This window comes from Falco naumanni, chromosome 6, assembly GCF_017639655.2.
Source record: "Falco naumanni isolate bFalNau1 chromosome 6, bFalNau1.pat, whole genome shotgun sequence".
Classification (NCBI taxonomy): domain Eukaryota; kingdom Metazoa; phylum Chordata; class Aves; order Falconiformes; family Falconidae; genus Falco; species Falco naumanni.
Genome location: NC_054059.1, coordinates 28,427,119 through 28,444,918, shown reverse-complemented (window position 1 = coordinate 28,444,918; position 17,800 = coordinate 28,427,119). Strand labels below are relative to the sequence as shown.

Below are 17,800 nucleotides of genomic sequence, written 5' to 3'. Positions count from 1 at the left end.
GATGTAGTTTAGTGGTGGATTTGCCAGTCCTGGGTTAACAGTTGGGCTTGACGGTCTTAAAAGTCTTTTCCAACATAAATGATTCTATGATTCTAAGGTCATCTAGTCCAACCCCCCTGCAATGAACAGGAACATCTTCCACTAGACCAGGTGGCTCAGAGCCCCATCCAATCTGACCTTGAATGTTTCCAGAGATGGGGCATCTACCACCTCTCTGAGCAACCTATTCAGTGTTTCAACAACCTCATCGCAAAAGATTTCTTCCTTATAGCTAGTCTGAATCTAGCTTTTAGTTTAAAACCATTACGCTTTGTCCTATTGCTACAGGCCCTGCTAAAAAGTCTGTCCTCATCTTTCTTATAAGCCCCCATTCTTACACACCCAGCCGCCTGGCAGTGACCTGACCCCTCACTGCCCTCCCTCCCTAGCCCCTCCGGTACAAACCCTCGGGCTTCAGCTTGGCGGCTTAGGAAGAACCAGCAGAGCGAATGACTGGTAGGTGCAATCATTGCAATTGGTGATGAGGAGCAGCAGGAGGAATCACGTCTCTGCTCCTCCTGCTTTTATCAGCCTCTGGTTTGGAAGGAGGGGAGCAGCAGCCCTGTGGGACCTGCTGTCCTTCCCACTCACCCAGACGGGGGCTGGGAACCAAAGAGCTGGTTTACCCCCCTGATCTCCTCTCCAGGGGGGAAACGACAGCCTCGCCTTTAACAGGGACTTGCACATTTCAGCCGGGCCTTCCAGAGTGCCCAGCGCTGCATCGCCAGGGTGCTGTCAGGAGCGAAGGCAGAAGGAAGCGGTGGGGGTGCTGCGGGGATCCGCTCCGCAGGCTCAGCGGGCTGCTGGGGAGCAGAGTGAATCCATCGGCGGGAAGGGGCTGAGGGGGTGCCCAGCTGTCCTGTCCGCCTTGCACGGGGGCTTCCCCAAATCTCCACCGCTTCCACCGCTCAGCCCAAAGGCAGAAAATCGCCCGGGCCCAGCAGCGCGGCCTGAACCGGCGCCGGGTGCCGAAACTGGCCCGGGTGGCACCGCCGGGCTGCCTGGCTCAGAGGCCTGCAGGGCCCGGCGGGGGGGTCTGCTGGAACGGCCCCGCGTCGCTGCCCCTGCTGCACGCTGCCGGGCGGCTGGTGCGTGTCCCCGGCTGGGGGGGGTGTCCCCGAGTGTGTGTCCCCAGCTCCGGCAGATGGACGCGAGGGACGGCTCGGAGGCCCGGGATAACGGGCGGGTGTTGCTGGTTGTGGGAGGGCAAGAGCAGCTCACAAGCGCGGCGGGGCCGCCCGTGCCCCCTCCCCTGCACCCCCGGCTCCTTCCCGCGGCCTCCGGGGCGCTCCTGCCTGGGATCCCCCCGCGAAGGCTTCCGGAGATCCAGGCTCCGAGGGGCGGCCGAGAGCCGCGCCCGGTCCGCCCCGGCCGGGAGAGGCGGCGGCGCCCGGCAGCGCTTCCCGCCGCCCCCCCGCCCGCACGGCCCTTGGCTCCGGGACCGGCGGCCATGGGCAGCGGCAGCAGCCGGCGGCGGGGCGCGGCGGGGGGGCGCGGCCGTGCCCGCGGGCAGAGCGGCGGCGGAGAACCGGGAGCTGCTGGAGACGGTGCCGGCCGAGTGCGAGGAGGCGGCGGCGGCGCTGCCCGCCCCCGGCCGCCCAGCCCCGGCCGCCGGCGGCAACCCCCCGCCCCGGGGCGCCGGGCGCTGCGGGGAGGCGGCGGCGGCAAGCGGCGGCGGGTCCTCCCCGCTCCAGCAGCCGGTAAGTGCCCGGCCGGGACCGCGCCACCGGGCCCACCTGCCGGCCGGTATCCCGGACCCGCCATGCGGGGCTGGGGAGCGCTGGGGGCCGGGGCTCTGCGCTCGTACCGCCGCGGGCGCACCGCGCCGGCCCTCGGCTGCCCTCGCTCCCGCTGGTGCGGCGGGAGCGCCGTCCCCGCAGGGGCCGAACCCCTCTCCCGTTTTCCTGGGCCACTGAAAGTTGCTTTTCCTGCCTTGTGGAAATAGCTCGACTTCATGAAGTGCAGCTGGTGCCTTTCCCTGGGGCGGGCTTGTCGGCAGGAGTTTACAAATGCGAACGTAAAGCTGCGGCGCGATGTTTGCTAGCCGCTGCGAGTGCAGCCTGGCTCTCCCTAAAGAAGCATTTCGGTCTCTTTGTGTTTAACAAATAATGGATTTACCTCTGAGGGAGTTTATCTAACACACACACACACACCCCCCACAAAAAAAAAAAAAAAAAAAAAAACAACCAAAAAAAACCAAAAAAACCAAAACCAAACCAAAACAAAAAACCGTAGCATCTATATCATCTGGGGATGAGGCCAAAAGTCACCGGCTTCTTTCATCTTTGCTTGGCTTTGAAACTTGTGTGTTGCTTGTTCGATAAACGCTGCTCTCCACAGATGCGCGAATGTCGTCAGACTGAAGTAATAAATATAGAAAGAGAAACGAACACTTAGGACCCAGGAACTTTCTGCCTTGCATGCTTGAGTTTTGCTCTTTGGAAGTGTGTTGTTTCCATTGCCAAACTGCACGTCCATGGGGTAAGGATAGCTTTAATACAAAGTAATTTTGGCATTAGGAAACTTGGCAGGGTTCAGTATGAGAACCCTTTTTTTTTTTTTTTTTTTTAGACAAGTTTTAAAGAAAAGCCTCAAAGAAAAAAAGATTTGGAAATGGAAAAAATAGAGCTCTTGTTGTATTTTTTCCTTGCTCTTTTAACTCCAAACCCTCCTGCAGTACGAACAGGAGAGCTCAGCCCAGCAGTGCTTTCTCCTCTGAGGGACTCTCATTTATGAACAGTCCTCCTGATGTCTCCCATTTATCTTTAATTATGGGAACAGAGGCTGCTGCTGTCTGTTTTCCCTCTGTTTCCCCATGTGAATATCGTGGCTGGATCTTTAAAAATAACAATTACATCAGTTGTGAGTTTTCCTGTGCATAAAGTGGTATTTTAGCTCTGTTTTGAAGTGATGTGTATTCTGGGTAATTATGTATCAGAAAGGCCACAGAGCTGCCCTCATCTTTCTTCACAAAAGTCAGTAAAGAGACAGTATACTGTGGCAGTAGATACTAGTGAACTCATGACAAGAAGCAAACCAGAAAGACTGAAGATTTTAAGACGTGGCCCCTGGGGTGGCATGGGGGGGGGGGGGGCATACCTCCTCCTCTGGCAGGAATAATGATGAGGAACCCGTAGCATCACCTTAGCTGCCCCGAGCTGTGGTCACACCCAGTGCAAACCCACGGTGGGAACACCGTCACGCCTTGCAGCGCAGAGATGTCTGTGAGGGCCCTCAAAATTCAGGCTGAAGCAGGCGTGTGGGGCCTCGGTCACCCAGTGTGGCCAGGTGGCCGTGGCACACAGCTGTGCTGCCCATGAGGTGACAGGGATGCCAAGCACCTTATGTGTCTCCTTGTCCAGCTGCTGCTGATGTGTCTTGTTTGGGAATGAGGTTCACATCTCTGGTTGCACCCAGACAAGTGGTCTGAAAGACAGCAAAGAATTACCAGTGTTTTTCAAAGATGTAAAAGCCATACAAGAGAAGTCTTAAATATTTTCAGGTTGAACCTGAAGCTCTTCTTGATAGCATTTTCTTTGCCTGAAGCTGAGGTGGCTGTGGTACAGACAGTAGTCGTGGGCTTACCCTTCTGACTCCTGGAGGCCTAAAAAGTCACTAGCCTGAGAGAAGGAGGGAGGAAACTTTGCAGCACCAAGTTTTGGTTGTTTGCTGGATGCAGTTTATTCTTTGGGGTCATTGTGCAGACTGCAGTCCCACCCTTCCCATGAGGCTGGTGGAGGAGGTTTCTGGAAAGGGATACCAGCTTCGCTGTGTCACTAGTTCCTTGCTAGAAATTTTGAGGGCAATTTCTGTTGGTCTTGCCAGCTTCTCAACCAGTCATTTGTATTTTCTCTGTTGTGGTGGGAACCTGCTTGCTTTGCCCTGTTCAGCTCTGCAAACTGGAGGATGAGCAAAGAAATTTCAGAGCAGAAAGGATAAGTTGATTCAACAAAGCTAATGGAGAAAAGATGAGGGAGGAGGAGGAAAGGCAATGAGGAGATATTACAGTAGAAAAGTCCGGTGAAGAAATAGCCCGTGGAGAAGCAGATCTGGCCAGCAGGAGGAGAGGAGGGGTTTGCCACCAGCCAGAAGAGAGCGGGTGCCTGCAAGCAGGGCTCAGCTCTCTGCTGTCAGGCTGGGTTTCTCCTGAGCATGCTCTGCACCAACGCTGTGCTTCACACCTGAACCCCGATGCACCTTGTCCTCCAGCAGCAAGCTGGCAGCGCCGATGGGGGGTCATGCCAGGTGGCAAGGGCTGGTGGAGAGGGATGCAGCTGCATTTAAAAGCTTGAGATACCTCTGTTGCATTCAAGTAGTGCTTTGGAGTGAGAAGCATGAAAGCACATCACAGCAGTGGGCTGGGAACCAAATCCTAATGGGGAACCTGAATCCAGCTTGGAGCAGACCCCAGCACCTCCTTATCAGCATCAAATGTCCATTTTCAGGTTTGCCCTCGGTTCCAGATGGTTGTATGTGCTTTTTCCTTGTTTCTTTGTTCAAGACAGAAAAAGTACTTGTGGTTTTGCAGGTGCTGCTGCAGCACAGAGCAGGGTGGCAGCTCCTGGTGGAAACCAGGGAAGAGGCTGCAGCCTCAGACGTTTCCCCACTGGTTTCCTGAAATGGTAGAATCACGCAGACATGTTAGGGTCTTGCTTTTAACAGCTTTTTCCATGGTGCCGTTACTCCTCCTAACTGGAGAGGGGATGTGATTACAGTAAACCTAAGCCCCAGCTGCAGCACAGGAATAACACGGGTAGAGGGTATGTTTAGCTGACTCCTAGAGGGACTGTCATATACTTTCCAAACACCCAGGTCTTCAAAGCTTTGCGTGATTTTTTTCAGCTAGATAAATGTTCTTTCTGCACATTGATGTGGCACAGCATCATCTTGTGGCTGGCTGGTCCCAGCTGCAAACACACAGGGGTCCTGTGGGGACATTTTATGTCAAGCCCCATTAGTTTCTCACAGGAACTCAGATAGGTTTATTTTTCCTACTCTAATGAAAGTATGCTTCCTCCAAACAGAAATTTGATCTTTCTAGTTCAGTGCTGTTAGCAATTTATTTCAGCTTTTTCTTCCTGGTTTTAATGGTTAAAAAAAGAGCCAAGTCAAGACGTTCTCCTACAGTTGTGTCAGGAGCTGTGCTCCACTGGCCAGGGTCCTTCAGACAAGGTCTTTTCCAACTGAACATTTGGGAATCCTTGAGCTCCAAACTAGGGAAGTAGCTAAGTAAAAGGTCAAAGTGAGATTATTTCAGATTCTGCAATTGTCCAGGTATGGATCTGGTGGTTGCTGAGCAAAAGGTCTCCCTCTCTCTCACATTATGTTCCTTGTCTATTTAAAAGCACCTGAAACTTTACCAGAGCCCAGCAAGCAGGGAGCTTGCTGTCCCCTCAGCCAGTGTCACCCTCCCAGCACAGCTGTGTTTCAGCTGCACTTGGAAAACTGCTGACTTAGGTATTTCCCACCCACCCACCCACCCACATCACTTGGTAGAGCATAGGTTGCTTTTGCCCTGAAACTATCCCTGAACTAAACACTAAGCCCAGGGCATGCGCAGAATAGCTGGGAGCTGGTGTTTTCGTTGGCAGGAGAGAAGCAGCGTGGGAACTCCCTGCATCCCTGCCCACTTCCCGTCCACCGCCTGTTCCCAATTCCTTCGCTGGCCAGAGGATGTTGCTGCAGACCTGAGCAAGGCTGGGAGTGCTTTGCCTAGGATGCAGCTGGGGCTATAGGGCCCGTTTGGTACCTGCTGACACGTTGGGTAAGCTAGATTGTTTTTTGCCAGCGATAACTCCGATTGCGGTTTGTGAGAGGCGGTATTTGGCGGTGATGACGGCCTTAACCATCCACATTATTTGCTGGCGTCGCTGGAGGGTGCTGCCCTTCTGCTGTACCGTCTGTGGCTCTGCTGCAAGCGGCATCTGCAACACACTCCAGCCGGCCGACATCACCTTCCTCCCCCCCCAAAGGAGGGGATTTTCATTCCAGCTCCGATCGGTCCCCTGGTCCAGTTCACGGGGTGTTTGTGAAGAGGGATTTGGGAGGAGCAGAGGTAGGGAAGGAGGCACTGACTTACATCCTGCAGAAAAGCCACAAAATGAAACCACAGACCAGTGGACCAGCACTGGCAGGGGACCACACTGCTCCCATGTAGACACTGACTCAGTCACTCTCCAGGCTCCCCTGCGCATCACGGGACCACTCAGGGTCTGTACCTCTACTCTACTATATCTCAGGGCTGTATCTGTACCAGCAAACTATACCATAGCAACTGCCTGGCGTCAGACCATGGCCGTCTGCCCCACTGAGCTGGCATGGTTTTGGCCAGGACCAACTCACAGTCTCCCAAATAATGTTTTGGGGGGCAGTACAGGGAGCACCCCTAAGAGGCAGCTTCAAATCGGCCACCCAGTTTTGGAGACGGTGTGATTTTACTAGTTGAGGCTGTCATCGGCCGGTTTCAACACAGCTTGAGGGCAGCTCGGAGCTACGGCTCCAGATTGCCCTGCAGGTCCCAGGGGAGGGTGCTCTCACCCAGCTCACCCTGACAGCTGACAGAAGGAGAAGGGAGGGAGCAGGGGGGGTATGGCAGGCAGGACCGTGAGCAATGCCAGCCACAGCTTGCACCGGGTTGGGGGGAGTAGAGAGAAATAGCCCCTGCGTCCAGCTCTCCACTCTGCCTTGCCCCCAGGAGCCACTGCCCTAACGTAAAGGACGGCTGAACTGTGTGTGCAATGGCTGTCACACCACTCCGCCTCACATCTCATTACACTAAATTAAACCCGAGTACATGCTGGGTGAGCTTAATATCCAACCCTTTAAACCTGGACGTGGTAGCAATGTGGGGCTTTGTAGCACAACAGACCCCAGCACGAGATGCCGACGCTGGGAACAGGGTGGAAAACAAGGAGACACGCTGCAGTCTGGATGAGTAATAAAAAGATGACTGCAAGCTGCAGAAAGGAGAAGCTGACTTCATTTATCTCTTAACAGGGCATAGGCCAAGCAGGCCAGCAATTACTTATTTAGCTGTAGGATAGGAACCCATAATACTAAAGTGTCGTGACGTGCACATCATCTTAACCCACAAAAAGGGCTAATACTAATTATCTGCTGAACTTGCATCATGTACATTACAGCAATCCGGAGCGGGCTGGGTGGGGTCAGGTTTTGTTATGTCTCACTGCCTGCGACAGCCGGCTCCGCATCCTGCCTGCTGCCCGCAGGGTGTCACTTGGGCACCGCGAAGCCACGCGTCGTTCACCCGGACGGGTTAGGAGCAGCTCCCGAAGCAAGGAGGCTCTGATGGCAGTGGAAAGGCAGAGGCTGGAGGTGCTTTTTGGTTTTACTCACCACCGTTTTTCCCTCATGCACCAAATTAAATGTCTACCTGTACCAATGCCAAATTCTCTTGGGAAATAAGTGTTGTTGCTGACAGATCCCTTGGAGAAGGTGGGAGCTGATTTTGCACAGGGAAGCAGATTTTGCTAACCAGAGCTGCTCCATCCTGATGACTAATTAATTCTGTCTTCCACCCACACAACACGTACAGCTCGTAATATGGAGGAGTCAGCCACAAGGGAAGAAAAAAAGACAACTTACTGTACAATTCAAACCCCTCCCTAAAATGATCCAAACCCATCCTTTGCCCAGAACTGTTGGAAGCTGGGTTCTCGCTGTGGGAAGAGTAGCATCAAAGCACTCCTTGAGAACTGTATTCCCCTCGGTGCTGAGAATGAATAATGTACTTTGCCTGGTGGTAGGAAACCAGGGTGGCAGCAGTAGCCCAGTGGGTGATGGTGATGATGAGGATGCAGGGCTGCATTGTGGGGTGTGCTCCCAGGAGAAGTCAGCCCCTGGAGCTCAGCACGGTGTCCTCCTGGCTCTGCTGCTTGCTCTTGTCACTTGTAGGAGATTGCCAAGAAACTATGCCAAAAAACCAGGCGGGAACTCTCTTCCATCACTGTCAGCTTTCTCACATAGCCTCATCTCCACTTGGACCCAGAAGCTGTTTCTAGAACAGTTCAGGCTCTTCCAGAGAAAACAAAGTGCTGCCAAAGAGCGCGGGCTCTTCTGAGGGGAAGTGGAGTGCCTTTTGACAGGCATCAAAAGATGTTACAAGTCTTCCGTAGAGAACTAGTTTGTAATTTTAAGCAAGCAGCTAGGACATGAAAGACAGTGGATAGCAGACGCCTTTCCCAGCTCCAGAAATAGAAGCCACTTAGGGTTTGCCTGGAAGAGGTGTTGATGCAGTGCCATGAGAGAGGAGTCTTTGCTGCAGCCCCCCCTCACCTGCTCAAGCATGGGAGCCAAAGGTGACCGCAGCAGCACAAAGCCCAGCCAGGAACCGGGGAAGAGCTGAACAGTTTTCTGCCAAGTACCTGTGTGCCTAGCAGCGCCTGAAACCACTGTGTTTAAACCTCAATTCCTGTCCATCCACCTGGAAAGCAGCTGAGGAAGGACCATAGTGAAAACATCTCCTCTCAAATTGAAGTCAGGTGCCACGCATTAACAGCAGACACCCAGGTGGACATTTCTATCCAGCAGATACCATATACAAGCCTGACCAACACAAACTGATTTACATCAGCCCAAAACTGTGCATAAAGCCATCGTTGCCTTACCGGTGCTGCCTATGGAGAGATATCCCCTCCATAGCTCCCAGGGTTACCAGCACCAGTCCCATGCACAGCTGGACCTCGGGACAGCACAGGTTTGATACACGATCTTTCTGAGGAATCGCTTGATCCCATCCAGCCCTTCAGAAACACTGCACAGCAGATGTATAGGCAATGGCTCTGACCTGGAAGGTTTTCAGCACCACTCCCTGCTTCCTTTGCTTCCCTTTTTTCTTGTGCAGAATTTTTTTTTTCTCTTTTTCACGCTGATGGAACAACTTTTCATTTCTATTTTCTGGAAGCCAAGTCCTCGCTTTGGTTCTGTGTGCTACCCGTTTAACATCTGTTAGTGTCATCATGAGATTTAGGATAACTTCTATGAAGAAGGCCCACCAGCTTTAGGACTGCAGCTCATAAAAAATAATGGCAAGCCAAAATGGGTCTAGTTCTGTGCAAAGCCACAGCCCTCATCCCTGTCCCCCTTCCTTTCCCCATGCGAGTACAGTGAGGAAGTAGAAAAAGAGAAAAGTTATATTCTTCTCAGTAGCGTCTGGCTGAAGTGGGTTCATTTTGTTACTGGTCCAGCTGGGGGCTCAGACAGACCCAAGGTCCCATCATCTTCCCATTTTAAATGCCAAAGGTTTGGCTTTGGTTGACCCTCTGGTGCCCCGTTGGTAATCCATGGGCTTCCAGCATAGGGAAGGTGGATGTTTCACTCCAGATGGATCATTTCAGGGAAGCAGCTTTGTCAGGTAGAAACAATTGGATCTGTGTTGCCGTAACTTCCTTCCTCAGCAGGTGTTTTCATACTGCCACCTGTCAGCTGGGGGGGGGGGGGGGGGCAGTGGGTATTCATGGGCAAACTGGGAGGATTACCACGTTAATGTTCAGTGGTTTCAGTTCTGGGACCTGCAGCCACCCAGCTGCCCTCAACACTGACACAGAGCAGAACAGTGCTCAGTAAAGCGGACTGTCTTTTACCTGTATTGTCTCCGCGGAGGTTGTTAGGGGGTTTAAACCAGGGCAGACATAGCCCGCTATAGACAGAGATAGGTTTCATAGAAATAAAGAATGGTTTGAGTTGGAAGGGACCTTACAGATCATTCAGCCCAACCCCCTGCCACGGAGGAGCACAGTCCCTGACAGTCCTTGGGCAGACTGAGGACTTGCGTGCCACCATCCCATTCTGCACAGTATGAGAATAAGACAGAAGGTGGTGAGCCGTTCTGTGTGGGCTGGCTCTACGGTCAGAGCACGGCACTGACCATGGAATCACAGAACGGTTTGGGTTGGAAGGGACCTTTAAAGATCACCTAGTTCCAACCCCCTGCCATGGACAGGGACACCTTCCACCAGACCAGGTTGCTCAGAGCCCCATCCAGCCTGGCCTTGGACACTTCCAGGGATGGGGCATCCACAGCTTCTCCGGGCAACCTGTGCCGGTGCCTCACCACCCTCACAGTGAAGAATTTCTTCCTAGTATCTAATCTAAATCTGCCCTCTTTCAGTTTAAAACAATTGCCCCTTGTCTGGTTGCTACAGGTCCTGATAAAGCGCCCTCATAGGCCCCCTTCAAGTGCCGAAAGGCCGCTGTAAGGTCTCCCCGCAGCCTTCTCTTCTCCAGGCCGAGCAGCCCCAACTCCCTCAGCCTGTGCTCCCAGGAGAGCTGCTCCAGCCCCCTGACCATGTCTGTGGCCTCCTCCGGACCCGCTCCGACAGGTCCATGTCTCCCCTGTGCCGAGGGCCCCAGAGCTGGACCCGGCGCTGCAGGGGGGTCTCACCGGAGCGGAGTGGAGGGGCGGAATCACATCCCTCAACATTACAGTGTTATAACAGAAATACATGACTTTTCTCCTTTCCCAGGCTTTGGCAACCAGAAGCCCACCAGGCCCAGAGATCGATGCTGACCATCAGTGAGTACCCTGTGCATTTGTTGTATCTGCAGGGGGGGGAAAGCAGCTGGAACAAAGGGAGCATAAAAGGAAAAGCTATTCCTGCACACCTCCCACTGTACAAACAAGGTGGGAATGGTGTGGAATGGTTTAGAGTCCAAAATATTCTGTCCTCTACCTATTTGCCAATTTAAACCCAGGAGCTGTGCTGCCTGAGAAGATCCAGGCTCCAGCTCAAGTACAGTATAGAGATTCATTCCTGGTCATGAGCAATGCAGAATTTAGGCTGTCCACATGGCAGAGAGGCACCTTGAGGGAGCTTGTGACAAGCTGGGGAGGTTCGCTCCAACAAATAGGTCAGGCCCTGTTCACCCACAGGTCACCCATGGGCTCTTTCAGCCTGTAGAAAAGAACATCTCTGCTTCCCAGGAATCATAAGAGAAAATCCATGAGACACTCCCATGCCACACCAGTTAGCAACAAGAGTGTCCCTCAGGGACCTGGGAATGGTGGGGACCTACTGCACTGGGTGCCCACAAAAGAAATTGAAATCTTCCACAAGCAAAAGCTACCGAGCAGGCTGCGCCTCCCAGTCTGCTGGCACTGGGAGCAATGGGAACAGTTTGATGCGCATGTTAAGGAAACCCAGATGAAACATAAAGGCTTGGAAAACCATCTTAAAATACCATCTTCTTATGCTAAAAAGCAACTCTCTTCAGCATTAAGCTCTGACTGTCATCCAGCCCCTCTGCTCCTGCAGCACTCGAGCTCTGACTAATCTGCCAATCTGGCCATCGGGCTGTGACCTAGTAACGCCGAGCAGCGCTGGTCGATGTGACACGAGAGCCCCAGCGCCAGCTGCCATCCTCCCTCCTCCTCCTCCTCCTCCTCCTCCTCCTTCTCCTCCTCCTCCTCTCCCTCCCAGCTGACAGGGAGCTCACCTGGTGAGAGGCTGCTGGTTTGGGGAGTGCTTGCAAAATGTGGCTGCCCTCACCTTTCCTGAGGGTGAGGTTTGTACAGGTGCTCTCGCAGGGACCTTAACCCCTCTGGACTCGCCAGCATCCTCAATAGGCTTTGGGCTACGGCAACTGAGCAGTCTTCTCTGGGGGTGCACACCCAGCCCTGCTGCAGTCCCACACCAAGCTCCCCACCCCCAGGCTCCCGCTGGCCCCTCACCCCCTGCCAAGGCTTTCTTTCTCCCTCCCTCTTTGAAACACAAAAGGAAAACCTGAGATAGAAGAAACAGGTTTCTGATCTGGGATGACAGAGCAGGAGCTTATTTTCGTTTAGATAACATTTACTTTATACTCGCTGCAGAGCCCATAGCACAGGTCACGTGCGGATTGCCTCTGCCACCCATGGTAAGCAGGGCTGCAATTTCTGCTGGCAAGAACTGCATGCAAACCTCTTTTTTGTTTGTTTTTAAAATGGTCCAGCACCCAGCAAAACTGCATTTTGAAGAAACCAAATCAAATCAAGCCCCTGAAACAGCAGTTAATGTGTGCAGGTGCCTCACCCTTCACATTTCTGTGGCTAGAATTATTCTAGATAAACACTCATGTTACAAGCAGCAAAAATCAGCCTTGTCTTCATAGAGTTGCTGACTGAAGAAATTCCCGTAAAGCCACATTAAATAAGAAATAAATTCCAAGCAAGGAGAAGAAAAACTGAATACAGAGACTTAATACTATTATCTGCCAAGAAAGCAGTCAACGCGAGACAGATGCTGTAGGTGTGCGGTCCCTGTGCTGCAAACACGCCTGTGTGCCACCACGTAAGCATCTAAACCAGGCCCTAATAAATAGATGTGCACGGGAACACGGCTGGATGGATTCCTGATTGCACTGTGTTACCCCTCTTCTACCCCCGCAGTTCTTTTGGGAACCGCTCTTTAGCATCTGGTAGTCCACGGGTGGGATGACACAGCCCAGGAACGCGGTAATGATCTTCCTGCTGCTGCCAAGGCTCGTGTCACTGGCAGAGTTACCGGGGCGTTGTTTTGACCCATTTTTCAGCTGCAAAGTCTTGCAGAAGGCATTTTAATGATTAACCCTGGACTTTCCCATCCTCAACAAAACAATAAAAAACACTGGCCTAGATTCACCCCAACCTAGTTTTCAGCCACTTCACTCAGGTTTCTGCCTCGGAGCTGTCACCCTAGCCACCCACCAGGGATGCTGTCACCAGAGCCCACAGGCAGCTCTCCCCCGCACCAGGCAGCTGCCTGACAGCAGGGATGGGGCACTGCCAGCCATCCTTACAGCTGGGACCTTGCTCCAAGGTGGTTTTGCTCACTTTTGGTCTAATTTTGCCCTTTGCATTCCTTCTCCTCATGGCACAGTTCATTGTTGTTCCATAAAAAAAAAAATAAATAACCCTCCTTCCCTTAATAATCTTTAAACACAGAGAGGCTTTTAGCTGAAATGGAGCATATTTCTTGCTTTCCTCTTTCCTAAATTGCTTTGCTCTAGCCTCTTAAATCACTTTTATTGCTGCTTTCTAAACTCCCTCCAAGCTGTTAATAACTTTTTCATAATGAGATACCGAGAAGCCTGCACAATAATCTTGATGGATCTGCACCGGCCTTTTTTTCCTTCGCTGTCCTACCGTGCTGCAAATTCCCCTCTTGTACGCTTTTCAGCTAGCTCTCTCTCCACTTCGCTCCTTCCCGGGTTTCCCTCTTCCCCCAGAACATCTGAGGTTTGAAAATTTTTCCCCTCAATGCACTGACCTGTTATTTTCCAAATCGGAAACGGTAACAGCCCTCAGCTGGATTCTGCGTGATTGCAAGCCCCGATCCACAGCCCCGGCTGCCTGTTGGTGGGAGCAGTAAGGGGCCACCTCTGGCGCCGGAGCAGCTGGCGGAGCGTGGGAGAGGGCTGTGGGCCACAGCTCCTGTCCTGCCCATGTCCTGTGCGTGGAATTTCCCCGCCACAGCCTCTCTCTTGATGCCAGGGCCAGCAGAAACAGCTGCACCAGCGTACCTTTGAGATCAGGGTTCAGGCTGGGGGAGCCTCAGGAGGTCTGCAGTCCGATTTCCTGCTCCAGGCTGGATCAACTGTGAGGTCAAAGCAGAACCCTCCAGGCCTTGTCCCGTCAGGTCTTGAAAGACTCCAAGGATGGAGCCTGTGCAACCACAGCCTGATCCTCTGCTTGCTGTCCTCAGGGTGCAGAACCTTCTCCTGTTACCCATATTGAATCTCTTGTTTCTTAATTAATTTCAGTTTTTCCATATTAAGTGATAGAGAAATTTGCCACAAAAAAATAGGGAGGAAGAACATGAAGGGCAACTTGGTTTTCCTTTGCTCTTGAAACAAACACAGCCCCCTCTATTCCTCTCAATTCCGAGAGGTGCGTGGTAAGTGAGGTTTGCTTTTGTCTTTTGAAGAGCACATCTGTGTTTCAATGAGTACCAATTTTACCTGGAGATTTTCTCCCATGCTTGGAGGTCACCCTGCAAGCCAAAGTGTCAGGAATAATTAACAGTGGGAAATTATGTAACCACTAAGAGAAACAATGACTCTTCTGTGGGCCTGCAAGCAAGCTGCCAAGAGCTCTGCCTCTAATTCATCACGTAATATAAAATTAGTTTAAGGATTATCACAGTGCAGAGTTTAAATCAATAAATCACCTGCTTAAGTCAGATTTCTGCATTTCCTTTTTCCTAATCCTTGCTTTGTAGCTGCTGGTGTATGCTTTGAGTTCTTGAACCTTTAGCTTTCTTCCCAGTTCTCATTTACTACGGTGGAAACCAGACTCCCTGCAGACCATCAGAAGAAAAAAAATAAAAAATAAAAGGAATAAGCAGAAGAGTCCACTGGCTAAATCCTACTTGCTGCCATCTTGCTGCCAGTAGAACTTGCCATCAAGGGCAGCGTAAATAAGTGTGGGACACCCACATGGCCCAGCTGCCACACCAGCTGGCTGGTCACCAGGCTGCTCCAGGAAGAACATCAAACTCTTTCTGACACGCGCGGGGGCGGGCACGGTGTTAACACAGCTGGGTCAGAGCAGCTGGACTGGGCAGGAGCCTTTCTGAGCCGGGCAGATAAGAAGAGAGGAAGGGCTGCACTGCTGCCTTTTGCTCTGCAGCGATAGCAGCAGAGACTGGCTGCTGCCTGTTCGAGGAACGCTGCGGGTGCTCCCTTGCCCAGGAAGGGCAGTTTATGAAAGCACCTCCTCTATATGACAAGGTTTCCTTAGAAAAGCATTTCAGGGTTCTTTGGTTTCTGATTCTACGTTTACTTGCCTGCTTTGGGGCAGCTCCTTAGATTTCATCTAGTAAACAGGTCCTTAGTTTTTTCACTGGAGGTTGCTGATGGCCAAATTAATCCCAGATGCCAGACCAAGGGTGGGAGAGATCTTGTCCTCAGAGAAATGGTAAGTCAATAGATGCTACATAATGCGTCTGGGACCGGTTTGGAGCCCTGCTGTTGGATATGGGAATCTCTCCTCTTTGGCAACTGTACAAAACCATTTCTTTCTTGCTTATTTATTCTTCACCAGCGGATGGTCATAAGGTAAGCTCACCAATCTCAGTTGACATGTCATGGCAGAGCACTTCACAGTTTAGATTTACCAACTCAAGTCTCCGCTTAGCTCTGTACCTCACCATGACCTCCATTTCACGGAGCCACGTGCCCTAGCTTCCAGAGATGACTGGCCTGACAGCCCGGCTAGCTCACCTCCCAGTTCTCTGCAAGGTCAAAGAGGAGTGCTCGCTTGGCAGCTGCTGTCTCCCCTTTTCAGCCCTGGAGGGCAAGATCAGTAGACAGACTTGGTAGTGTGAGCTACAGCGGTCAAAGCTTGCAGAAGACTTTTCACTGTTCTCCCTCACGCAGGTAGGGACAGATTTCCCTTGTACCCAACACGAACCACCTCTGATAACACCAATAAAACCCGTACCAGCTGCCTTTGAATCGTACATCGGTTCCCACTTGTGGGAGAGTTGTGCTGATGTGAAAATAAATAAAAGCCGAAGAGCAGTCTGAGGTACTTGAATTCATATTTTGGTTGAAACTCAAATCCCTTATAGATACAAACAAAGATTCCTTACAGATACAAACAAAAATGCATAAAACCTTAAAACTAGTAACTAGCATAAAGGTTATACAGTCCCTTAGCCAGGCCTCAAACCTAACTCACCAAAAGGTTCTGGGAGTTTGATCTGGAGCGTTGTAAGGGCTGTGCTGTAATGAACTTGCAGACTGAAACAGGTGCCAAGTAACAGCAAATGTCAGCAAGCAATGTGTCTGTGGGGTGGGGGAACTAGACATGACAGAGTATCTGTGTCTCAGCAAGCCATATGCAACTTGATCTTTCCATTCACAAAAAAAAAAAAAAAAAAAAAAAGAAGTAAGGGTCATCTTGTGTCTTGATTCTCTGTCACAACACCAATAACTCATTGCCTTCCCTGGCAGGTGCCCACAAAGGAACAGCAAGAAGCTGGCGGCACAGTCCACAGTATCCTATGATTACTCAGAGGAGGAGCTCATGGCAAGCATCGAGCGGGAGTACTGCCGCTGAACCCAACCCCGTGCCACAAGATCTTCAAGCATGTTCCTGGAAGCACAGCTGGAGCAAAACTGCTGCTGACAAAATAACCCCTTGCACAGCGAGACGGCACTGGAGAGGTGGGTGGCAAAGGGAGATGGACTGTGAGAAGCAGTGTGGCTGCTTGGGAAGCATGGAGGAGAAAGCCCTCCCAACCAGCTCTGAGCGAGACTGTGAGGATCCTCACCAGCTGCTGATTTTGGATAAGCGCCACTGGAGGACAGAGCAATTAATCTTGTGAATCAATATTTAGCAGCTCATCTCTAAATGGTATTTACCAATGAAGAAGTACTAGAATCGAAGCATCGTACCAGAAGTGTTGAGACATGGTGTTTTGAAGGAAGATCTTGTTTTGTCTTAGCAGAAGAAAAATGCAGTAATATCATTCGATTCAGATCTCATTTAAGGAGATGTTACATGAAATTCACGTTCCTGCCACTTAAAACAGGTCAAATTTACTCCTTGTGCTGCGCAAGCCTCAGTTCCGGGTCTGGACTTGGCACTGTCTCTTGGAATGTGGTCCCCAGTATGGGATGTAAGATGAAATGGGGAGTGAGTGCACTGTCCAGTACATAGGCAGTGTAATCCCAGAGTTCAAATCCCACTACAATAGGCAAAATGAGGCTCCTGGGAGCCATCAGGGAGCAGAGGATTTGTACGACCCCTTTGGGGAGGGGATCCCAGCATCAGTGTTGTACCTGGGGCTCCTTGGTGTGGATCCTTCAGCGAAAGCGGGAGGCATGTCCCCGGCGCTGCCTCGCTGTGGCCAGCAAGCACCATTTTGAGAGGGACTTGCAAGCAGCTGTTTGCAATAAATTTTCAGAATTATCACTCCTGGCCTTCCCACCTATTTCTTGTCCTCAGTGGGTAGCCTAGAAGAAAAATCACTGCATTTTACCATTAGCTGACTGAAAAGTTAAGCAGAAAGTTGTCTCTCCAGAGGAAACCATATATTTTCAGTGCTCTCAGACAGGGAAGGTTGGTATTTTAGGGTTCATGCTTTTATTTTACCTGCGTCTTAACATACTATGAGTAGCTGCTTATTATCAGAAGTAGAAAAATACCTTATTTCTGTCTTCAGCTTAAGCATAAAAGACATTAGATGAACTCTTCACACAGCCTGTGTAAATGCAAGAGGAAACAGCAGGACACATCTTAAAATGCTGTATTTTAACTTCTTTGTAATTCCTGGTATCTGTGAAACAGAAATAAATGCGTCTGTACTCTATGTAGCCCTCAGTAAAGGCATCAAATGTTTTGAAAAAGGCTCTCTAGCTCACACGGTGAATCACCTTACGGTGCCTGCAGACTCCAAGCAGAGTGCATCCTCGAGGGATGGTGGGAGGGATGCCGTGAGGCAGACACTAGATTATACCCCTGGCATACATACTAACGCTCTAGTTGTCCTTCCTGCAGCAGCCTTCAGCAAAGCTGGCCGTTGCGCTCTGCTGGAGAGCTCCGGAGCTGCCAGGCACACAGTGGAGCAGAGGTGGGCAGCAGAAAGGGAACCAGCCTCCCACAAAGATTGCAAGCTATGTTTGGAGGCGAGAGCTTCCAGCATGCCAGCCAGGGCGCTTTGATAGGGTGAGGGGTAACAGTTTTAAACTGAGAGAGGGTAAATTTAGACTAGATACTAGGAAGAAATTCTTTGCTGTGAGGGTGGTGAGCCACTGGCACAGGTTGCCCGGAGAAGCT

The 17,800-nt window shown here is 51.5% G+C and overlaps 1 protein-coding gene across 1 annotated transcript; it reads left to right on the top strand.

The window, feature by feature from the left end:
* Positions 1-488: 488 nt before the first annotated feature.
* Positions 489-17,333, top strand: CYS1 (cystin 1). The gene is made up of 4 exons (XM_040598169.1): positions 489-495; positions 883-1,739; positions 10,524-10,573; positions 15,973-17,333. Exons 1-4 carry the CDS (start codon positions 489-491, stop codon positions 16,076-16,078), a joined length of 1,020 nt encoding a protein of 339 aa, XP_040454103.1. The 3' UTR covers positions 16,079-17,333.
* Positions 17,334-17,800: the final 467 nt, after the last annotated feature.

Excerpts from the sequence above, each read along its gene's own strand:
- CYS1 (XM_040598169.1), top strand. Across the intron at positions 1,740-10,523 it reads CCTCCCCGCTCCAGCAGCCG|GCTTTGGCAACCAGAAGCCC; the intron begins GTAAGTGCCCGG and ends CTCCTTTCCCAG. Across the intron at positions 10,574-15,972 it reads GAGATCGATGCTGACCATCA|GTGCCCACAAAGGAACAGCA; the intron begins GTGAGTACCCTG and ends CTTCCCTGGCAG.